Source organism: Suricata suricatta, chromosome 9, assembly GCF_006229205.1.
Source record: "Suricata suricatta isolate VVHF042 chromosome 9, meerkat_22Aug2017_6uvM2_HiC, whole genome shotgun sequence".
Classification (NCBI taxonomy): Eukaryota; Metazoa; Chordata; class Mammalia; order Carnivora; family Herpestidae; genus Suricata; species Suricata suricatta.
In genome coordinates this window covers 70,644,911-70,669,645 of record NC_043708.1, presented here as the reverse complement: position 1 = coordinate 70,669,645, position 24,735 = coordinate 70,644,911, and the positions used below count along the sequence as shown (strand labels likewise).

The 24,735-nt window shown below is 42.2% G+C and overlaps 1 protein-coding gene, 2 long non-coding RNA genes, 1 other non-coding gene and 1 gene segment (V, D, J or C); 4 read left to right on the top strand and 1 right to left on the bottom strand.

Moving 5' to 3' along the window:
* The window catches only part of LOC115301964, a 53,297-nt gene extending 34,237 nt beyond the window's left edge, over nt 1-19,060 (bottom strand). Inside the window, exons 1-4 of the mRNA XM_029951984.1 lie at nt 18,981-19,060; nt 17,992-18,100; nt 14,123-14,156; nt 545-747 (exon numbers count right to left, since the gene is read on the bottom strand). Coding sequence (XP_029807844.1) covers nt 545-747; nt 14,123-14,156; nt 17,992-18,095 — 341 coding nt within the window. The 5' untranslated portion in view covers nt 18,096-18,100; nt 18,981-19,060. The remainder of the gene's footprint in view (nt 1-544; nt 748-14,122; nt 14,157-17,991; nt 18,101-18,980) is intronic.
* Nucleotides 1-24,735, top strand: part of LOC115301965 — a 550,585-nt gene that overhangs the window by 412,840 nt on the left and 113,010 nt on the right.
* Nucleotides 4,779-5,815, top strand: LOC115301997. Its single transcript, XR_003913381.1, has 3 exons — nt 4,779-4,868; nt 5,014-5,357; nt 5,722-5,815. It is a non-coding gene; the product is annotated as an uncharacterized LOC115301997 (long non-coding RNA).
* LOC115303236 lies at nt 9,277-9,408 on the top strand. The gene has a single exon (XR_003913928.1). It is a non-coding gene; the product is annotated as a small nucleolar RNA SNORA9 (small nucleolar RNA).
* On the top strand, nt 19,167-20,118 carry LOC115301993. The gene is made up of 2 exons (XR_003913378.1): nt 19,167-19,324; nt 19,887-20,118. It is a non-coding gene; the product is annotated as an uncharacterized LOC115301993 (long non-coding RNA).

Sequence of the window (24,735 nt, the reverse complement as noted above, 5' to 3'; positions counted from 1 at the left end):
AAACCATGAGATCATGACCTGAGCTAAAGTCGAACACTTAACCGACTGAGCCATCCAGATGTCCCTCTACCTGGATATTCTTAAAGCCCCAGTAAGAGAGGAGGGGACTGCCCTACCCAAAGTGCCACTCCCCTCTGCCTCCAGGTGGGTCACAAGCCAAGGCCTCCCCCTCTGACCTTCCATACTGACCAGCTGACCCCCACTGCAAGGTGTATTCACATCTTTATTTCATGGTCCTATGAGGCAGCATTATCCCCATTGTATTGTCCAGAAAGCCAAGGCCTAGAGAGCTTAAGTGGTGTCAGATACAAACCCAAATCTTCCAAGCCTAAATCCACTGGTCTCTCCATAACAGTTCTCTTGAGAACTAGAGCAGTTAGTAAAAAAGAGGACCCCCCCTCCCAAGTTCCAGGACCCTGTCCAGCCCACTGTTACAAATTGTATTCTGTCTGAGTCTTGCCTGAACAGAGGTGGAGTTCCCCAGCTGCTTGCTTTCAACAGTCTGCAAATTCAAAGAAACAGAGTATGGGTTCATGGAACTCACTTGAAGTTCAGGAAAAACAGCTCTCTGTTTAAGGTTAAGGGAGAGTGAAGGCTGAAAACATGGATTTGAAGGCTTTTGAAGGTCTCTACCACCCTTAAATCTTTCATTCTTCTGTTCTCAGTGAGGCCAATAAACACAGCTTCCTCCATCGCTATGTAATCCATTGGTTGATACACCTGGGACCTCCAAGCAACACCCTGTCCCTGAAAATGAAATATTAATGACATCAGCCTTATAGCCATCTCCAGCCATCTTACACTACTAGAGAGGCAGAACGAGCCTGTGGCAGTTTGTATATTGGCTCAGCAGTGCCTCTCTCAACCCTCCCCTGTCTGTAAGGCTGAAGGGAACAGAAGTTCCTATAATGATATGGTCAGTCTTTAGAACCACAGCCCAAAAATCTGGGATCCTTCCCATAGCCACCATCTTGGGAATGAGCTCCTCACTGGTCTTCCTTAGCTCTCCCTGTGTGTCCTTGTATGTCAGACATTCTGTGGGCAGAAGAAATCATTTCACTTCAACCAGCATTTTTGAGAATGAGTATGGGTTCAACAGGTGCTTTGGGGAGATTACACAGGTGATAAAGACAGACCAGTTAACAAGTGTGAGGCAGCACTCATACATCATAAAGCATAATATACAATGACAAGTTCAAAATGTCCACAAATGAGGGGCTGAGGTGTGGCAGTCTGGTTGGAAGATGCCTCAGGAACTTGCTTTGCAGCTGTATTTTCACAGCACCTAAATAAAAAAATGAAAGACTGGTGGAGATTATGGGGAAGGATATATAAAGCCCCCCAAAGCACTCTTGCCTCTCCTACTAACTGTTCAAGCCTCAGGTCTCTTTATTTTTATTTCTTTTCTCTCTTTCTCTTCCTTTTTTCATCATGATAAGTGTACTCTCATAAAAAAACCGACAACCCCCAGGGCCTGTGAAGCAGTGGCCTAATTGGCAGCCTTGACACAGAACGAATGACTGAGCACAAAAAACAGCCAGCACAGAGCATGAAAAAGTGGAGTCCATGGGCCAGGCCCTAGCATACTTTTCCAACTTCCACGGGGGCTCCCCCAGATATGCTGGAATGAACAGGTCCTCACTCTTCTGGACTGGGTACGACATACCTTCTAGCCACACTGTCCCAAGCTTCCAACAGACCATCACCTGTTCCCTTCCCTAACTGCCTTCTGCCTCTTACTTTGATTTATTATTCATACTAACTCTCTCCTAGTCAGGCCGAGAGGAGGGTTATTGCTGTCCATTAACAATAAACTCTTAAAATTACTCCTAACCTGTAGCAGATATAAATCCCAGTCATAAACACAGCACATTCTTGGAATTTTTCAGAATGATTTTTTGCATTATTTGGGAGAGTTCTTTGTTAATTACTTAGGAAGACAGGCTTATTTGAGCCCTTCTAAGAGTTCTTTTGATATTAATGCAGCTTTAAGGCTGAGGCACTTCCTCCTGCCTCAGGGCTTTTTTTTTTTTTTTGCATGTCCTTATTTCTTATTTTGAATATTTTTTTCCCCTACAAATGCCCCTATTTCTGGTGTATCAGTCAGAGTCTTAGCTGGAGACAGAGGGTACCCTTGAAGGCATGAATAGAAAAAAAATCTAATAAAAGAGACATTTACAAGATGTGGGCAGGTGTTGTGGGTTGAATTGTTTCCCTCAAAAAGAGATATGTTGATGTCCAAACCCTAGTACCATAGAAAGGTTTCTTATTTGGAAATAGGATCATTGCAATGGACATTATTAGTTAAGATTGATGTCATTAGTTAACATAGATCATACTGGAGTATGGTGGGCCCCTCGTCCAATATGACCAATGTCTTTGTAAGAAGACAGCCACATAAAGACAGAAACACAGAGAAAACACCACTCGACCACAAAGGCAGAGCCTGGAGTCATGCAGCTACAAGCCAAGCCAAGGAACACCAGAGATGGCCAACATACACCAGAAGCTAGGGAGAGTCAAGAAGGGATTGCCCTTCAGGTTTCAGAGGGAGCATGGTCCAGCTGACACCTTTATTTCAGATCTTGAGCTTACAGAATTGTGAGACAATAACTTTCTTTGTTTTAAGCCGTCCAGTTTGTGGTATTTTGTTAAGGCCGATCTAGGAAACTAATACCGTTGGTTTATGGGAAACCAAAAAAAGATGATGAAACACTCTTGGGTCTGGCAAGACAGAAGCCACTACCACCCTAGATCCAAAGCATGGAGTGGTGGAGACCTTACTAGGACCAGCAGCTGTGAGAGAGGAGCTGGCGCCCCCCACAGAGGGAGGCAGGCAATGCCAATCCACAGCCTGGCAGGAAAGGACCTGGGGTAATACCACTCCACCTCTCTCTCCTTTCTTTCTCTCCAATCTCCTGATGGTGCCTCCCATTAGCCGAACTAAATGGGGTGCCAGAGACCAAAGGAACCAGGTGGATGCTGTCCGTTAAGGTTAGCCTCCTCAAGTATGAAGGAAAGTAGATCCAAAGCGACAGATACTATCTGGCAATCCAGACTAATTTCTGCTTTTAAATCTCAGCTGCAAAGCCACTTTTTCAGGGAAGTCTCCCCAGATCTCCTAACTAGGTCCTGATGCCTGTAACATGCTCTCATAATCCCTTTGCATCCAAGGAGTGCTTATTACATCAGCAGTGAAGGAATTCATTTGGGAAATCATTAAGACTGGCTCCCATTATAGAACGCAAGCTCCAGGAAAGAAAAACCACATCCGTCATTCACCAGGGAATCCTTAGGGGCTGGTGCATGGTAAAAATGACTAGATTTATAGGATATGCCAAGAGTGAGACTACCTGATTTAAAAAAAAAAAAATCAACTGTGAACGTCCAGAGAAGTTGCTCTTAGCAACTTTCAAAGAATCGAAGAGAATGGGTGCCTACAGGTAGGTAGATAAGTTCTGATGGTGCAATTTGTAATTGCAAATAATATGACCAGCTTGAGTACTTGCTAATGTTCCTCTAGGAATGATGGGTGAGACAAGCAGTTGGGTAATGAGATGAGGTCAAGGTAAGGAGAGCAACTGCCATAGGTAAAGCCAACTTGAGCTTGCTTCTATCTGAATTTCCCCAGGCCAGTCTGGTCCCAGTCACACTGGAGAAAACAGAAAGCTTATGTGGGTCTCTCCTCTGGTAGCATGAGAATTTATGTCCTATGCCTTTCCTCAGACATTGAACTCCACCTTTGCTCCCATCTCTTCACATACCAAATGACCCTCTTCCCACTTTCTGCTGCAGTCTCCAGTTTCCATTATTAATTTACCTGTTTGGAGGCATGTAAGTGGCTTAGTTGGTTGAGCATCCAACTCTTGATTTTGGCTCAGGTCATGATCTCACAGTTCATGGGTTCAAGCTCTGCATCAGCCTCCACACTGATAGTATAAAGCCTGCTTGGGATTCTCTCTCCCTCTCCCTCTCTGCCCCTCCCCGGCTCCCTCACTCTCTCTCCCAAAATAAATAAACTTAAAAAAAAAAAAAACTACCTGTTTTATTTCAAAATTTCATAGATCACTGGTCTTGAAATTCAAAATTTAGTCCCAGGAATTCAAACACTCCTCACTGTTGAAGTACACATAAATTTAGGCTATCATAAACTGGAATGTAGTGGTGGTTTTTAAGTTTTTTTAAAAAATATTTTGCTTTCTGTAATTCAACATAGGTGACCCAAGAACCCTTCAGAAAAGAAGATAGATGAGCTCAATAAAGATCAGGAAACTCTGGCTCAAGTTTGAAGACAGTGCTTCACTGGATTTCTCTTTTATACTTGGATGAATCACCCTTACCCAACTTGGTGTAGAGGGAGTTTGCAGTAAACACAGGGGTCATGCAACACCCACCATCCTCGTGCACATGCTATATTGATCTGCTTGCTTTCTTTTGATTATGGCTGTAAATGTCAATAATTCTTTTTGATTGTTAATACCAATGATTTTGGTATTAACTATTAACAACACCACAGACATGTACATCTAACATGAAAACGGAGAAACAAGAGTTAATTTCTAGGGTGGGAAGCAGAAGCCTTGTTATCAACCCAATAAGCTGCCTTCACCTCATCTCATGTGGACCACATCATTGATCTTTAAGGTGGCCTTGTCATCCCATTAACAGGCAACAGGCTCTGCAAGCCTCCTATGATTGGCAAAGTCCCTCCTGGGGAACAGAGCGGCCACCCATTGTGGCTGGTTTCCTCAGGTACAAATGCATCCCAGAGTGTCGACTCAGAAGGACCAGGCCGAGGGCAAATTGGGAAGCAGAGCTGTCCCTGAGGGGAGCCATGCCAGACATCCCTCTCACCCTCTTCAGGACAGGTGAGGCCATCCAGGAACCTCAACTGGGCAAGACTCAACAACAATGAGGAATGGAGCCGCCAGGCCCACATACTCATGGTCAGTGCCCCTTCCTCAGGGATCTCAGCCCCACCCTCACAGAGCCCTCTCCTGTCTTTTCTCTCAGGTGTCATGTCAGCTGTCGTGTTGGTGCAAGACCTAGTAGTAACTCTGTGTGTCTGAGGGCAGAGGGATCAGTCTCTTCCTCCATGGAAGGAGAAATAACCACTGACTACCACATCACCTGGCACAGGAAGACCCAGGATAACACAGTGACTTTCAGATGCTGAGAAAGAGTATGTATGGCCCTGGTTTTCAGGAAAGACTCCAAAGTCAAATTGATGGTTCAAACAGCCAGTCTACTGAAGATCCTTGAGGCATCAGAAAGAGATGAAGGATCTTACTACTGTGCCAGTGACTGCATCCTTCTGCAGGTCCACTTCGGAGCAGCTCAAAACCACAGAGATCTAGGTAAAATGGCATTCCAGGAAGGTTGTGATTTTCTCTTAAACACATCATTAAAGAAATGAGGGCCAGAGAAGGCTGGCATTCCCTGCCTTTCCTTCAGGCTGTCTATGTACTCCCAGGGTGTTCAGACAGACCACTCCCAGCAAGGTGTGGCCAGGGGGCTGCATGCAGGAGAGAGGAGAAACAAAGCCAAAGTTAGGAATTGTGGCATTCACTATACACTCTTAATGTTTTGAGGGTTTGTTTTGTTTTGTTTTGTTTGAGCTTCATAAATAATTTGACTCCATACCCAAAGTTCTTAGGGCATGACACTTCCCAAAGTACAGTAATGGGTGGTGTTCAGCTTCTCTCTAATCATATTCACCAGAAACTCAGCTATCCTATAGGATGAGGTTGGGAAAACTCCACCCTTCCTCCAGCATGAACAGTTGCACTACTGGTCATCTTGCCAACATGAAGGACAAGACTCCATCTCTAGCATCTATATGGTTTTCATGATCTGACATCAGCTCAGGTCATGATTTCACGGTGCATGGGTTCGAGTTCTGCATGCTGTCAGCATAGAGCCTGCTTCAGATCCTCTGTCTTCCCCTCTCTCTGCCACTCCCCCACTGGCACTTTCTTTCACTCTTTCATAATAAATAAACTTAAAAACAAATAAAATACAACTTTTAAGAGCTTCACTGGACTACTTCAGGCAATGTCTATAGAGAGAACTTTCTCCAGCTAACACTACTAGTCAAAGATATTGCCCTCCACAGTATCAGTACAAAGAGACTGGTAATGGGGCACCTGAGTGGCTCAGTTGGTTGGGCATCCAACTTCAGTTCAGGTCATGATCTCACAGTCTGTGGGTTCAAGACCCGCATTGGGCTCTGTGATGACAGCTCAGAGTCTGGTGCCTGCTTCAGATTCTGTGTTTCCCTCTCTCTCTGCCCCTCCCCTGCTTGCTCTCTGCCTCTCTCTCTCAAAAATAAAATAAAGACATAAAAAAAGTTAAAAAGAGAGAGATACTGGTAAGTGTCTGCCAAACACACAGTCAGCTCCAGTCAGGGCTTCTCCCTGTTCCACCAAGGGTCTTCCCAACCCTCCTATCTCTCATGACTCTGCCTGAAATATATATTTCATGACTCCCCATGAGTTCTCATCATTTTTCTCCCCAAACAGTTCATTCCACCCCTTCAGTGACTCTCTCCTTTTTACTCTGCATATAACACCTACTCACTCTGTCCTAGTGGTCTGATTTCAACTGGCTTCTACTTCTCTGCCCACTCTGTTGGGTTGCATCTTTGGCTGAACTGTCGGCAAGGCTCAGGGTATTGACTCTGCCTTTGGGTAAAATCAAGTTCCCCAATCGCCATCTAGATCAGGCACTCTGAGCTCACATTCTGGGAAAGGAGTTTGGACCCAACCTTCCTAGCTAGCATGCATCCAAGTTACCACAGAGGCCCTGTCACCACTCACTAAGCCCATAGCCTGCTACTTGTATCCAGTTATTCTTGTTTGATGAACTATAGGTGGGAAGGTAGAGCGCATCTCCAAGACTAAAAGGGTACAATTCTTCTCCCAGTTTGAAATCATGACTTTGGAAAAAAGAATGACATTTAGAAGCTAGTTACACAGATGGTGTCAAAGTTTTGGAACCATGGTTTTATAAGGCCTGCAAGATGGATTCCTAGGAAGAGACCCAAGGGGCCCTTCTGACAGAGACTGGGAAGAATGTCTTTGAGGAGAAGGAGGCAAACTATGTGGACAAATCCATAAAACTGCAGGTTAACTGTAATAATAATTAACATCTGTTGAGTGCTTACTATATATCAGGTACTACTGAGCACTTGACAAGTGTTTTATGATTTAATCCTCTCAACAACCCTATAATGCATTTTCTATTATTATCCCCAGTTTACAAATGAGGACAGAAAAGCTAAAACACTTGCCCAAAGTACCACATCTAGTAAGGGAGGGCGACAGGTTTCAGACTTTAGGGTCTGCACTGGAGGACACGGAATATGACTCAGGGCAGGGCAGGTCGCTCAGAGGAGTGAGTCTCCAGCATGTGTCAGAAGTAAGGAATAGCAGGGGCTGTGCCCTCACCACTGGACCCACTCACACTGAAGATCTGTGACCACCTGTCAAGAAACCAGGACAATGCAGCAGTGGTCCCACACGACTTCTCAAACGTTTTCGGAGATTTTGTGATCCTGGCATAAGACTCACCCTGTCTTCTGAAATCAGCTGTATCTCTTCATCTTTGAAATGGAGATAATGAGTTCCAACTTCACCGTGTTGTTGTAAAAAGGTAACAAAAGAAAGTAATTCGTATCGCACATAGTAGCTATTCAGTAGATGTTACTTATCATAAGGAAGAGCAAATGATAAAATGGAATAATCAAGGAGAAAGTGAACTCAATTACTGAGTGCCAACAATATGCAGCCACTTTGCAGGTGTGAGCTCACTTAATCCTGTTTCACAGATGGGGGGACTGAGCCTCAGGGGGCCTGAGTGGCTAACCTAAGGTTACAGAAGCAGAGCCAGGATTTGGGTCTGAGTTGAAGGCTGACGGTCCTGGCACTGCACTAGGGCTTGGGGGATATACTGAAGAGATGTATCACCTACAACAGTATCTGAGTTGCAGAATGGCTGGGAACAAGTGTGTGACATCCAGGCATCTGGTGCTGCAGGCGTTCTCTGACTCCTGTCCAGCCCCCAGAAAAGGAGAGTGGAGGTGGGGGTGCCTAACTCCTTCCATCTCCCATCTCTCCCTCCCTTGTTGTAAAACACCAGTTCCAATTTCAGCCTCCAGGCTGTTCTCTGGAGATGCCCACCAACGCCCCCCACCAGGGCTGAAAGAAGACAGCTGCTACCCAGCCCCCTGCCTCTTAGACTCCTGAGCCCCACCTGCAGGTCAGCAGCTCTTCTCCCAGGAAATGGACCCACATATTCCTCCCCTCTGATGTTTGTCAAACGTACTATCTTGTTGGACTGCCTTAAGAGTTTCTGGGGTGCTAATGTATTCACTGCCTTCTCCTTTTCTTCTCAGAGGACTGCCTAGAATGGCAGCTACAGGGGTCTGGGGCTAGTGTGAAGAGAACATGAGAAATTCTACAGGTCTCTGGCAGATCCACAGGATGGCTAACTTTACCAGCCATAGATATCTCTACTGCGTGGCAAAGTGTCTGAGTTTGTCGCTTCCATTTTTATTGGCTTATTATCCTTATATGGAGGCAGCAAAAGGGCTCAAGATCTGTCATTTCTGGTTCTCTGCATTCAAAATGAGCAAACTGACACCAGAAAGCACTGCAATGAATTAAGGTTTTAGGTAGAGTCTTGGCTGCTGTGATGTCTCAGACAGGAAGTGCAGGCTGATAACTCTTCCGTGCTAACAAAAAAGAAAAACTCCAGACTCTAGGCTTCTTTCCTACTCTTCATTTCAACATATTGCCCCCAAATAGTAATTGAAATGGTAAGCTTATACCTGTAATTTTTTTAATCAGAGCACACTCATCATTCATTCCTCCAGAAAATACCATCTCTCCTCCCTGCTTAATTTTTCTCCATAGCATTTATCACCATTTGATGTGCTGTATACTTTACGTGCTTATTTATTTCTCATTTAGCTCTCCACTGGAATGTAAACTCTGTGATGGTGGGGGACTTTGTTTTGCTCAATGCCCTAACTCCAGCACTTAGAGTAAGTCTGGCACAAACAGGCATTCAACAAATGCATTGAGGGGCACCTAGGTGGATCAATCAGTTGAGTGTCTGACTTGATTTCGGCCCAGGTCATGATCTCGCAGTTTGTGAGTTGGAGCCCCACAGTGCAGAGCCTGCTTGGGACTCTCTTGTTCTCCGTCTATCTCTCTGCCTATCCCCTGCTCGTGTTCACGCTCTCTCTTTCTCAAAATAAAGAAATAAACTTTACTGCAAGCCTCCAGTGTGCCTGGGCCTGGGGTGGCCCTGTGCATTCCTACAGTGCTTGCAAGAACATTGGGAAACGGTGTGAGGCCTTGCCCTGCTGCATCCAGAGCCAGGTTATAGAAATTTCGAACAGTTGAGGAAAAAAAAGAAAGAAACTTTAAAAAAAATGCATTGAATGAGTAAATGAGCTGGCTGCTGGGAGATGCAAGTGTGCACAGGACTGGTGCTAACTTTGCCTTCTGAGATGCTTTCTCCAGGCCTCATCTGTCCACTAACAAAGTGCTATAAACCGTAACAAGATTTTCTAAAGGATTGATAATAGAGACCTCTAGAACACCAAACAACTTAGTTTTGGAGAGCAGACATTAATGCTCCTATGTTTCTTGAACATTCCCCATAAGAAGAATAAAAGAAGAGAATGGCAGGCTTTCCCCTTTACCACCTTTCCCCACCTTCCCCGGCCTCTTTTATTCGTAAGGCCTTGAGTTGTGAGCAGGAAAAAGCTGAACATTTCTACTTTACTTCACAAAGGATTTTTGTAAGCTTCCTCTCCACACAGGGGCATGGCATTTGGTAACCAAAAACCACAGTAACACATTTTCCTAAACTAAAGAGCAATTCCTAACTCCCTTGTCCCCCTTACCTCCACCACAACCACTACTACCACATAATTCTGGTTTTCTTCAAGAAGGCAGAATCCTGGGGGGGTTTTTTTTTGTTTTTTTTTTTTTAGCAATTCACACATACACAAATACATATGCTGTGAAAAGAAAGCAGTGTACAGCAGTGTATATCAACTCCTGAAGGAGTTCTCTGGATGTTCAAGGGCTTGCAAGGCAGTACTCAGCCAGTAGAAAGAGCGGGGGGCGGGGGAAGCAGCGCATCATTCAGTACTCAATAGGAAAAGGATCTGGTGACAGGACAAAGGAAATCAAGCCAAAATGCAGTTGCTTGTGCTAACTTAAACATGGCAAGTTTTCAAACTCTGTGTTTAAATAAGAAATCCAATAGCCAGAAGTTTTTTATTTACCTGCATCTGTGTGGGACAATAGAGAAGTTTAAATTATCTTTTTCTGGCTTAAGGGCAAAGCCTCATGAGTATTTATAACTTTCAGAAAGGAATGTCAGGATAAATATATTACTAGGGCAACACCTTATTAAGAAAAAAGACCAATGCAAATTCTAGAGCTTTGGAGACTTAAGTTGCTATCAGAGAATGTAACAACATTCATCTCTTTATGAAATAACAATTTATTAAATACCTACTGTGTGCCAGGTACTTGTCTAGATATACTGGGTGTGTGGTACTCAGAAACTCTTCAGCTTATTTTACATTTTTTTAAATGTTTATTTATTCTTGAGAGAGAGGCAGAGCACAAGCAGGGAAGAAGCAGAGAGAGAGGGAGACACAGAATCCAAAGCAGCCTCCAGGCTCCAAGCTGTCAGTACAGAGCCCAATGTGGGGCCGAACCACTAACCAAGAGATCATGACCTGAGCTGAAGTCCGACACCCAACCAACTGAGCCACCCAGGCGGCCATCTCTACAGTTTATTTTAGTGAAAATAAACACAAAGGAAAATAAGTAAGATAATACATGTTAGATGATGGCAATTGTCATGAAGAAGACTCGCAGGAAGAGACAGGGGGATGTTACCTGGAGTCTGGGGGAGATAATCACTTTCAATCAGGTGGTCAAGAAAGGCTGCAATGAGACGGTCCCTTTTCAACGAAGGCTTGGAGGAGAGCCGGGAGGGTAATATTTGGAGTCTGAGTAACTGCCAGACTTTTTGGGTAGAAGTAATATTTTCATGTCCAGGTTTGTGACCCATAATAGTACCAGCTTTTCTGTAGCCCTGGGGGGATGGGCAATAGTCTTTCATTTACTTGCTGAGAGCTCTTTCACTAATAGTTCAGACTTTCCTTTTTCAAAACCAAGTGCTGGAATCCATTCATTAACACAAAATGGGGAAGAAGCAGTCCTGAAAAGGTCAAAACTTAGAACTTGAAAGGGAAAATGGCAGAACTAGGTTACTGACAAATAGAATATGGGACAGGTAAGATCAAGCTGTCTGCCTTCTCTTCCTACTCCCGTGACCACATTCTATGAGCTGATGAGTATCTCCCAACCGTAAAAGGAGAGTATACAAATCAGATGATGCATTTCTCTTGCTTGTCCCCAAGAGGACCTAGCTTCCCCAGGAGAGAGTCTGCAGTCTCATCTATACTTGCTGATTGAGGCGCCTTCCAAAAATGGTCCCAACAGGCAGGGAAGCTAAATAAAACATGTGTTCACCTCAGCAAGCTTCTTAGTTTTTCCCTGTCTCCAGTAAGCCAGCCCAAGATAAACCTAATTTGGAGTCACTGAGGAGAAAGCTGTAGTGTCTTTACAATATCCCACAAAGCTTTAGGGACTCACCCTCCAGGGCTTCTGGGTGTGCTAGAACTATAAGGCTCAGGGTTGCCCCCAGAGTTAGTTTCCATCTTTACTCACCACCTGACAAAAGTGAGTAACATCACTCAGAGGCAGCGAGAAGGCAAATCAGCGCCCACAGAGACAACACCAAGGAAACGCAGCACAAGTCTGAGTTGTCAGAAGTTCTGTCACATCAAAGGCTCCTCATAAAGACTTCAACTGTGTTTGCATAGCACATATTATAGTCATGAGGGATTGATAGAGGAGTAACTGTTTCCGTGGTCTAGAGAAAGGGAGGAGGGTTTTTTTTATGCACCGAGTTTGCAAATGAAGACACCATACATTGAAATCAGAGCAGAGACAGCAATCACATGCCTCTGTGGTCAAAATCAACTTAAAAATCTCTGAGTTCACAGCCCGTCCCTTCCTGAGCATCCAAACCATCAAGTGTTACATGTAAAGGATATCCTTCTCAGCCCGATAGGCCTTCTGCTAACTCCACAACGTGCGCACGTGCACATAGACACACACACACACACACACACACACACACACACACAGAGTGTTAGAACAGTGTGAAACTTGAACCACCTCCTGGTTCAACCTCTTCAGTTGAAGAACTAGAAACTGAAGAATGGAGAAATTAACTGAATTCCCCATCACACAACCAGCTGTTGGCAAAGCCATAAGAGTGCAGGTATCCTAATTCTTGGTCAAGTACTCTTTCCACCACACTCTGACACCTGGTTGCCACAGGAAAGCAACCTCCCACTCCCGTATTTCTAGTCCACACCCCTACTATGCTCTTCTCCCCTCCAGTCAGCTGGTAGATCTTTCTCCTCCCAGCCAAGATGAGCCCTGTATAGTGTCCTTGCGGATGGAAGAGTAGGAAGTGTCTTCAGTGCGGTGGGAGTAAAGACCCCTCAAAGAATTCCAAAGGGCTTGACAACAATTCTGCCTTTGCTTTCTACCTCTTCCTATAGAAACTCCTTGAAATCTCAAACCCTCACTGGGTCCTTCCTATGAGTGCCTAGCGTCATACTCAGTGCAGAGCAAGTGTGTCGTATAAAGAAGAAAGGCTGGGCTCCCTCCCACTCATCTCAACCTAAGTAAACCTCACTCCTTAGGGACTCTTGCTCCTTACTCCCTGTCCTCTGTCCCCATACAGTACCTTTGATCCTCCCTGCTGAGAAATGGATGGAGTAATGGCTGGAGCCTGCCTTCCATTCAGACACAAATTCCCATCTCCTTTCTTTTTTCCCCCCAAAATAAATGAAGCCAACAATATGAAAGCGCTATTAAGAAAGAGGAAACCCGGGGTGCCTGGATGGCTCAGTCCAGCTTAGGCTCAGGTCATGATCTCACAGTTCATGGATTTGAGCCCTGCCTCAAGCTCTGTGCTGACACCTAGCTCAGAGCCTCGACCCTGTCTTTGGATTCTATGTCTCCCTCTCTCTCTGACCCACCCCTGCTCATGCTGACTCTCTCTGTCTCTCAAAAATAATTTTAAAGACATTTTTAAAAAATTTTTAAAAAGAAAGAGAAAACCAGGGGTGCCTGGGTGGCTCAACAGGTTGAGTGGATGACTCCTGATTTCCTCTCAGGTCATAATCCCAGGGTGGAGGGATTGAGCCCTGTGTCAGGCTCTGCGCTGAGTGTGAAGCCTGTTTAAGATATTCTCTCTCTCTCTCTCTCTCTCTCTCTAATAAAAAAATATAGGGGTGCCTGGGTTGCTCATTTCATTAAGCATCCAACTTCAGCTGAGGTCATGATCTTGCAGTCTTTGAGTTTGAGGCCTGCATTCTGGAGTCTGCTTCAGATTCTGTCTCCCTCTCTCTCTCCCCCTTCCTACTTGCACTCTGTCTCTCTCTAAAAAATAAATAAACATCAAAAAATTTTAATAACATATGAGGTGCCTGGGTGGCTCAGTCAGTTGGGCATCCAACTTCAGCTCAGGTCATGATCCAAGGCCTGCATCAGATTCTGTGTCTCCCTCTCTCTCTGTCTTTCCTCCAGTCACACTCTGTCTCTCTCTCTTTCAAAAATAAACCTTAAAAAAACATTAAAATTTTTTTTAATTTAATAAAATGAAATGATATATAAAATAATTAAAAAAGAGAGAGAGAAAACAAATAAGGTACTATGAGATTGTAAGAATGACTATGTTATACTCAGCACCAGTCAGCTCCTTCCACACGGTCACAGTCCTGGCCTGTTCCAGAGTTATCCCAAGTAAGTCTTAGAGAAATTAAACAGTGTTGAATTGTGGCATCTGAAGACTTATTACACATTGAGAAAGAAACCCACTAGACTGGAAGCTGTGTTCAAAACCTAGTTCTACCCTGTGAGAACTTGAACCCATCACCTCCCAGGCTCATTTATATAGGGTAAAGAGGCTGGAATTGATACAGCCTGAGGTCCTTTCCAGTTCTTACCCTCTGTGACTCTATGACCAGTTGTCCACATTTCCTAGGAATTGAGAAAAAGAGAAAACATTCTGAGATTTCAGCAAAAAGAAGTTAAAAATGAAAATCTCCTTAAAATGGAAATCATCAACAACTGTAAAGAGGTACTAGTAATAATAACTGATGGCCTACAGTCATGGAGGATACTTTTCTATCTACAGATCACTGCTCAAAGTAGTTTGCATGTTTTAATTTGTTTAATTTTCACAGCAACCCATTGTCATTATTATCCTAATTTTACAAATGAAGGCACTGAAGCAAGAAGAGGTCAAGGCTTTGCTCAATGTCAGACTGCTGGTGAGGGCTGAACTTGGACACAAGCCCAGGAAGCCTGCTTCCAAACGTACTGTGCTACACAACTCAGGAGTCTTCTTTTTCTGGAGCTTATTAAAAGCTATTTCTTAAATAATATCTGTGGGCAAAAAAAAAAAAACCGTGGGCTTTGTACCTTTCCAGAGTCCTTTCTGACTGCAGTAGGCTTTACTCTGTAAAAGGAAGCCAAGTAAGGAAGGCAGAACTACTTCCAATTGGGTACCCATGATCCTACCCTTACATTTTGCATCCAAGACTTCCATGGCATGTCTGTCGGCACTTTCCCACCTCAGTCTCCAGCCTGTGGTGTTTGCCTGGGCTGAACTTTCTCATACTGGTCCTTTTCAGTAACGCACAAGTCATCATTTTTGACGTAGTGTGAGGTCTGTGTCTTACAATTATTACCAGTGCCTCCTCTTTTCCAGAGGTCCAGGCACTAAATTCTCAATCTTCAGAAAGGTCTGCCCTATTTAGCTTTGAGGACATTCTTCTACAGGACCTCCCCAGTCTGAGGGTACATTTAATGCACCTTTTTAGGAATTGAGAGATCTTTTCCCACCCTTACAAAGGAACCTATAAAGTGGGGCTACTAATCTATGAAGGGCAACACTTGTCCATCATCATGCTGACCATGCTGCCTACATGGGGTTAGTTTTCATTATAGTACTTGGCCAAGAAAATCCAATTCCCCTAAATGAGTCCCAGTGATAAATAGCCCCTATCCCCATTTCAGTGCCCTGGCTTCTTCCTTTAAAAAACTATAGGGACCTTATCCAGGGGAACTGGAAAGAAAAGCTAGGGAAATCAAAGCTGCTCTCTTGCCAGAAATGCATTTTCTGATGGGAGAAGATAGTGAAGGGTACTTGTGCCAAATCACATGCTGGAAAGAAGCTAGCTGAGATCCGGGGAAACTTCCACCTCCTAAGTAAAGCTAGCAGCCTGTTGAGGAAAAGGGAGGTGGGAGTCAGAACTCTTACTTCCTTTTGTATAACTTTAGAAAGTCAGTGAACTTCTTCAAGCCTCAGATGCTCATCTGTACAATAAAGAGTTTATATTAAATGATCTCTACGGTCCCTTCAGCACCACCAACAAATGATAGATCCTTGCGCAGGAAGAGAGACAAGGAAGAAGCCATGGGACAAAAGAGATCAAATTTGACAGATTCCCAACATTGGGAAGCACAGATTTCTGCCTAGCCGATTCCTTTATGTGACCCAATGAGGATAGAATTTTTTAAAAAGAACTAAATGAAATACACTCATGGTTAATCAAAGGGGATTGAAAGTCATTGCTAACCTCACACCTACCTTGCCTTGCCTCCAGCTCACCTCCCTTGAGACACTCCTCCTTCTCTTTAATGCCTCATCATGATTCTCAAAAACTGTGATCACTCAAGGTTGAAGCTTTTAATCTCCCATGTATAAAAGGATATGCAAATAGAGTTCAGTTTCCTGTTGAGTCTCTGCCAAGGTCTTAGCCTGGCAGTTCTGGGAAAGAAGCCAAAGACCTCATATTTCTTGGCTGTTAACATTCTCCCATCTGTGCTCAAGTCAGCAGCCTGGGCTTCAGGCTATAGCTTGTCTTCAGACTTAAGCTTTCTTAGATTTTCTAAAGGAACTCTTGAGAATGTTTTTGCAAGAAAGTAACTTGGCTCCCAAGTACCAAGACAGAGGATTATCTGATTATATTTTGGGACAGTAAGAAAAAGACCAGGAAGTCTATGTTCCCTTATTATAGCCTTAGAATCCAATCTTGTAAGCTACTTGAGGTACTGATATTAATTAGGTCTTAGGCAAGGCTTGCAAATAGGTCATCTGTGTCTCTAATACAGGGTGTCCCACATCATATAGACACATGATGAAAAAGGCGAAGTCCTCAGGTATAAGAGCCCTAAACAGCAGTCACAAACAAAAGACCTGAAAAACATAAGACATCTCAATGTGTTTCTGAGCCAAGAGGTTCTGCTAAACAAAGAATCAGGGATCAGACAAATTGCCCCATGTCTCTCTGACTGAACTCACATAAAATAACAGCTGCCATTTTTATTCATCACAAGGCATCCAGACCCGAGTTTACTGAAATGTTACCAATATTCTGATGGAAAATTATATGTTCCAAACTATGTTAAATCTGATCATTCTCTAGGCATGGAATTTTCTTTTTCTGTAAATGCTCTGGGCTTATTTGTATTTTCTAGTATTTCACATCTGAAGCTAATTCCCAAAGGGCTTTCCTGTGCATTCTTATTTCCATTACAAGGTCACTGTACAAGTTAAAAATTTGAATTTCTTCAGAAATCTCTATGGAGATTCTCTCTCCCATTTCTTCATTATCCCAGGCAGTTATCAGAAACAAAGGGCTCAAGCTTGAACTACCTTGGGACAATACAACATTAATAAAAAATACCCTTAGTATTATTGTTCCATACCTATCATTTACTTAATGTCTTGTGCAGCATCAATTTCTAATATCTTTCTCTAATCTTGATCCTTGGACTTCCTCTTTATAATATCATACTTTCTTCTTTAAAATCTACTCACAGAGTGTTGATACCCTACAAACTTTCCACTCCTCAGTTTTTCCTTCCAGCCTCCCTCATCCTGAGCTTTATATCCCCCACAATAATTGTTTCCAGATCATTTGCATCTCAACAGAGAAATGACACAAACCAGGTCCCTTCCCATTCCTGCTCTTGCTTCTCAGTCCTACCCGAACCCATGCAAGTCTAGAAAGTTAGCTCCACCTTGCACCACTTGTGGGCATTTTTCTCAGAGATCTGTCCCTGAAACAGCACTTGGGGACTGAGCCTGAACTTCATCAGTACTATGACTCTTGCAGTTACCTAACTCATAAAGACTTGAAAGTTTCTAGCTAACTCCAGGACCAGCTACTTCATCATGGTAATTTGCCATACTCATTGAGAGGAAAAGTTTGGGCTATCTACATATCACTCCTATAAAGGCTCAGAACTAAATCTTAGATTCTACAGGATGTATGGATCCTATGAAGCTCCAGAGCAAAAGCTTGAATACACCAGTTCTGTGGACTGTAATAGGAGCTGTCCAATCATATTCCTTCGTTGGAAGAAAGAAGCATTGTCACCTTAGACAGTTCCAACTCTCTGGTCTGCATTTGTTCTCTAATTCCATATTTCATTCTACTATGTATTTACAGCAGATCTAGTCTACCCAAAGAAACCTGGGAAAAGTCAATATACTCTTGTGTTAGTCTAGGGGTTCAAGGTAAAGTAAATGAATCTGACTCTTCCCCTCTCTCCAGTGCAAAGATTCCAAGACCTATGTATAAAGCAGGGCGCTAACCACCTTATATTCCATTTGGATATATTTCTCCCAGTTCCTGTACATTGTTTCTGCACAGAGAATTCAGTGATGAAAATTGAAGATCTATCCAACATAGACTCATTAACTCAACGATCAGTACAGATTGATTGTAGGGGATGGGGAGACAATTTTGCACTGAGATTTATTAACCTCTATTTTCATGAGAAAAACAATAGAGAAACTTACTTCCTATAATAACTTTCTTTCTGGATAGATTGTTTATGAGGAGGGGTTAGAATGGTTCTGCCATGGCTTTTTGGCTTCCACACCCCATGCCATCTGTCCTCCATTGCATCTGGAGGAAGGATTTCTTTGTTCAGCATTGTTCACACCATCACACTGATCCCAGTAGTCAAAACTGACTATGCAGATTGGCTAATAAACCTGGAAAAGCCCATGTTCTAAGGGGATGGGTGGGACAGGGCTGCTGGGAAACTGCTCACATCCTCTGCTGACTCAGTCTTCTACCAGCTGTTTAATCCAACAGATGCATCTTCCTTAAGAGGCACGGGAGACCCAGAACATCCACATCCTGTGGTTCCCTATACCCCTAACACCCCCCACCTTTGGAGTTCCTTTCCAATTCAGAGAACAAAAGCCGCTGGCTTTGGGCCAGTTCACAACAGATGTGGGTCGCAACTGCCAACTACCCAGGGCAGGGCATGAGAATCAGCTTCTTACAAATTCCCATACTTGTGATCCCATCAGTCATCTAACACCTGCTCAAAGAGAGACTGGGAGACTGTCTCCTTAGCATCTTTAGGGATTTAATGCTTCCTGTTGGGAATTAAGAAGCCTGAGTTTTGGACGCCTGGGTGGCTTAGTTGGTTAAGCGTCCAGCTTTGGCTCAGGTCATGATCTCACAGTTCGTGGGTTTGTGGGTTCGAGCCCCACATCGGGCTCTGTGCTGACAGCTAGCTCAGAGCCTGGAGCCTACTTCAGATTCTGTATCTCCCTCTCTTTCTGACCCTCCCCTGCTCACACTGTTTCTGTCTTTCAAAAATAAATAAAACACATTAAAAATTAAAAAAAAAGAAGACTGAGTTTACTAAGATTTAAGTAGGCTGAGAGTTAAAGGAACCATTGAAAAGTAGGTATTACAACTTTACATATACCTAAGAAAAACCTGCAAATCTACCCAAAATTTTGACAGAATGTTTTCGTATATCATTGACCTTGCTCATCTCACTCTCCGAATCCCACATGGTGATCACTCTCCATACAGGCATTCAAAGCCATGTGCAGCAGGACCTTTCTTCACTCCACATGCAGAACAATGGGAATGGGATTCTGATGATCAGAATACCATTATTAGCTCATACCAAGCCTCACAAGGTCATTTCTTTGTAGTCTATCTGTGAGAGATTGTACCCTGAACATCTCTAAGTCTGTAGATTTCCTTACTATTTTTTTACTCCAAGAAAATGGCCCCTGCTGTATACTGCCTACTTAGTAAAGCTAAGAAAAATAGAAAAAACAAGGACAACATGCAAGAAAAGAAACAAAGACTTAGTATCAGGTAAAATACTATTGTGAACTGGAATATTGATATTAACCTGATCTCCCCCCTCCAAAAAATATAAGGGGCAATATTAGGATGGGTATTTTCTTTAGGGTCTCTGAAAGAAAATATGAGAATTCAAGAAGTGCAGACTCCTTGAATCCTGCAGAATCCACACACACACAAAAAAAATGCTTAGCTCTAACTCGAATAATCCAGTCTTTGATGATCCAAAGCCCTCCACAACCTGAAAAGCAGGTCATCCATGGCTCCCCATTCTTATCTTTCTGTATCTTTCCCTTGGGCCCTCCTCCCCATCACATCCCTCATATGCTTTCCATCTATTCCCAAGAAAGCCTGATATCAAAAAATGACCTGAAACCAATTCACACTAATTTAGTGAATGACAAAAGTAGATTGAGGCTTTGGTTTTTCTCAGGTTGGAGTGGGAGGGAGGAAGCATTGTATTTTAATTGAGATAATGGCTGTAAGCTAGAGACTAAGCAACCATGGTGACATTTTCAAAACTTGAACACTGACCAAAATGAAAGATGGAAGTTTGTTCTCTCTTTGTTTGGAGGCTTAGTGTGGATCATACCAGGAGAGTATGGAGTCTTCCAGAGAAGCCACTTCTCTTCCAATATGTCCACGAAGAAGCCCAGCTGGAACACACAGAGAACATCAATTTGCCCAGGCAGAAAGGAGGGCAGAACTGGGGCAAAGAGGAAAACAACATATGTTTCAATAGCAGGAATAGCTTTGTGATACTTGACTGCCATTCAGCAGTGAAATAAACATCCTTGTCAGAATGAGTTCAGGTGGATGCCTACAATGAGAATGTTGTCTACACTAGTCAGGCTAGAATTCGATGATGTGAGCTCTTTTTCCTCCCTAGAATTCCTGACAGAAATCTATGTGGAAAGAAAATCAGGACCATCATCAAAAAAGCAACTGCAGTTACTGTTTTGGTATATCCCTTCCCAGTTTTCTTTTTCAATGTATAGATTATCACTTTTTCAATTATAGATTTTCAATGTTTGATTACATACTTCATGTACACATTTGTATATTTTTTAACATTATGTAATCAATTCTTTATGTTATTAGATAACTTTTCCTAATCAGTATTTTTAATGAGCCACATTAATATTATGTCTAAGAACAGACTATGGTTTACTTAATCAGTTCCTTATGAATGAGAATTTAGAGGGCTTCTACATTTTTCCTATTATTAAAATTGCTGTAATGACCAGGGCACTTGGGTGGCTCAGTTGGTTAAGCTTCCAAGTCTTGATTTTGGCTCAGTGATTTTGGCTCAGGTCATGACCTTAGGGTTCGTGGGATAGAGCCCCACATTGGGCTCTGCACTGACAGCACAGCGCCCACTTGGGGTTCTCTCTGTTCCTCTCTGTCTGCCCCATCTCCACTCATGCACTTTCTACGTCTCTCTCAAAATAAATAAATATATTTTTTAAATTGCTGTAATGACCATATGTGTATATGATTTTTTATTATCTAAAACTAACATATATATACATATATATATAAGGATAAATATATATATAAAGTTTGTTTATATGTAAATATGAAGTAGTCCTCATTTCTCTTTTAGAAGATTCAAACTAAAGGTTTTTAGCCAACTTGAATATATTCTTAGTTAATGCATCTTCACTAATCTGTACTCAACCACACAAAATAAAATTACTGTGTAAAAGCATTGGAATACTGCTTTTTGTAATTTTTGTAAGGAATCAAATATAAGGGACTCTCTTCTCTGAGAGAATATATAAACCCTTAGGGTTGTAGATGAAATTATCAAATTCTACTTTAAAACATTTAATACATTAACTTAGTTATATGTACATATTTAAAATCACATATTATATGAAATAGTATATTCATTTTGAAATATTGCTTTTTTCTATCATCATAGTTCATAAAATTTTTTTCAAATTCTTCACAACCTTCTCAAATCAATTTATTTGTCCTCAGTAGAGCTGCTTCTTTTAATCTGTAAACATTTTTCCAAAGCCTATCAAGCCCACTTGTGTTTAAGTTGTTTGAATTATAGCACATTATGAATCCATATATGAAGCTATTACTAAAACATTTTTCAATCATGATACCTATTCATAAAACGTTAGAACTGTTGTTTTGCCATTTATGCTATAAGCAAATATTCCCAATCTCCACAACAAAACATTTACTTTAAAAGACCCTCTCTGAAAGGGACATCTGGGTGGCTCAGTTGGTTAAGCATCCCACTTCGGCTCAGGTCATGATCTCAAGCTCATGGATTTGAGCCTTGCATCGGGCTCTGTGCTAACAGCTCAGAGCCTGGAGCCCGCTTAGGATTCAGTGTCTCCCTCTCTCTCTTCCCCTACCCCACTCATGCTCTATTTCTCTCTGTCTCAATAATAAATAAACATAAAAAAACTTAAAATAAATAAATAAATTAAAGACTCTGAAGGGGCGCCTGGATGGCTCAGTCAGTTGGGCGTCTGACTTCAGCTCAGGTCATGACCTCATAGTCCCTGGGTTTGAGCCCCAGGTCAGGCGACAGCTCAGAGCCTGGAGCCTGGTTCAGATTCTGTGTTTCCCTCTCTCTCTGCTCCTCCCTTGCTCGTGCTCTATCTCTCAAAAATAAATAAATGTTGTTAAATAATAATAATAAATTATAAAAGACTCTGAAACAACAGACATTTAACCAATGTTGAACATTTGTCATTTCGAAAGCATACTCTAGAATAGTTACTAAATAAATCCTTGTTAAATCACTTCATCATCTTTTTCACTGATCTCATCCAAGATTTTTATAAGTAGCCATGAACTAGCATTGATTGAGATCATTCTAGGTTAATGCATCTTTACTAATCTGTACTCACCACACAAAATAAAATAACTATGTAAAAGAATTGGAATACTGCTTTTTGTAACTTTTGTAAGGAATCAAATATAAGGGACTCTCTTCTCTGAAGATAATAAACCTCACTTTATATTCAAACATACATAGCATTTTCACATAGTCAGTTCCTCAAAGTGGAAGTATTTCCTCAAACTAGTATGAATATTTTCACCCTCTTGATATTAAATAATTGGCTCTCAATAAAAAACAAACATTTATATTGTTATCAACATCTTGCCAGCATTGGGAACATCACCTTTTATAACAAAAGCATTGTTTAAATATCTGTCAGGGGAAAAATGGTTTGTTAATGCTTTATTTACATTTTTTATTACTGGATGGTTTATTTTTCTACGTTTGTTAACCAGTGACTAAATTTCTTTATTTGTCCTTTATCCATTTTTTTTCAGGTTCTTAGTATTTTACTTATTGATTTTTGTGACTGTAGTAATTTTGTGCCTCTAAGTTTTATAGCAATTAACCACAATAACAACGTTGGGGAAAGGAAATTTCTGAGGTATTCTGGGTGGTAGAGAGTGGTAATGGCAAAATGCCAAGGAAAGGAAAAAAAGAAAAAATGTTTTTGTATTGCTGTGTTTCACCGTGATGGGTACCACAGACCTTGAAGTTCATTAAGCCTTAATTCAAAAACACCAGCTGTGATCCCCGCTGTATGCTGCATTAGGAGGAGTCCTCTGAGTGTCCGGGGGAAAACAGTATATGAGCTTCATTGCCCTCTGGCCTCCTGACTCCTTTCTGTAGGGATGTCCTCCATATCATCTACTGCAACTGTTTCAGAATGTGGGCAACTATCACCAAAGTCATCAGTAATAAATAATCCCAACCATACATTTTAACACTTATTAAATATACGTGGGGCAGTGTAAAAGAGAATATCCTGGAAGGCGTAAAGAGAATGCAAGTAACAATGGCTGTGAGCCTGTGTCCTGGTCCCACACTGGCAGATGATGAACCCAGGTGAACCCAGGTCTGTCTAATTTGCACACTTCCTCCCCTCAAAGAGCTTGATACCTAGTACAAAACAAAACAAGTGCTGGCAAGCAATTGTTGGGAAATGAATTTCATCTCATTGCAATATGACATGCTTAAAGAGTCCAATTTTTTTTTAATAACCAGAAGTGGATTCACAAGATGAACCTCTGACATCAAATCCCCAAGTCCAAACCATTCATGTGTCTTGTTCGAATGAGGAAACTGTGGAATGAGGGAGTAGAGATGGCAAGAAGGTCGCCACTGGGCAGTCCTGGACAGATGACCCATCATGCGATGGAGAATAGACTCTTCATGAATAAACTGTGAGCTATCAGAAAGTCACAAATAAGTAAACAGAAGACTGTCGTGGGAATTTTGCAGGTAGAGTTAGCTGGGAAATGCTCTTGGAGAGAAATCCTGAGCTGGTCTTTGAAGACAGTGGAAGATCTAGCATAACCAGGAATTTTATTTCAGAGTCAAGGAATCTCCCTCTGTGACGGAATGCCATCAAGGGGTTTCCTCATTGCAGAGCAAAGGCACAATTTGTCCCTGCCCCCTTAAACTGTGTGTTTTTGAAAGATATTTCCTGGGAATGAACTAATATTTCTGTTCACTTCATACGATCAGTCAATGTTAATACCATAGATCTGAGACTTTCCGACTCTTGGACTCTCCTTCACTCTTTTCTTGAGCCTGCACATGTTTGATCCAAGAGCACAGGGATTAATCTCTTCATCCAGGGATTACAATCCCCAGTTAGCACACCAACTCCAATTGCTCTTTTTAAGTCTGGAAGAGCAAAAGCAATGCATAGGGGAATAAAACTATACCCAGGCTTCCTCCCAGGTTGTGCAAAATAACCAGGCTTATAGTTTAAAGGAAAAAATACATCAACTCAATCAAAATAAAATCAGAAGTGTCCATTTTCGGGGAATTTAAACAATTCTCAGAGATAACACTTAAATGAAACTCTTACTTTCAGTACAGAAATGGAACATATCATCCTTGGATTACTCATTTTCTAAAAGAGCAAACCATTTTAGATATTAATTTTTCAGGCTACAGCGACGAGTTTTTAACATTTCTCTCTGGTGTAGCAGACTGGAGGCATTCACAGTTACAGAATAGCTGCCTGCTTCACACAAGAAATCATGCAGAAAAAAAATATTCCAAGCCAAAAAGAAGTTTTAAAGCACTTTACTTGCTGGTTGCAATGGGAATATGTACCTTTACAAAAGATAGATTTTTCTGTCACCATCTTATCCTAGGGATCGATCTTAGTCTCATTCATGTCCATCTTGACATGATGCAGTTCACAAGACACAGCGTCCTCCACACAGGACTCCTGCCCCAAATCGGTAAATAAACTCAACCTAATCCAACCTTTAGTTTTAAAAGGAGACAAGGAGCTAGAAGCACAAGTTAATGGATTCCACAAAGAAACAATGAGACAAATCCAGAAGGTAAGATAATCAACAGAACAGCCCCCATCCCCTCAATAATCAATGTTATGAGAAAACAAAGTACAATG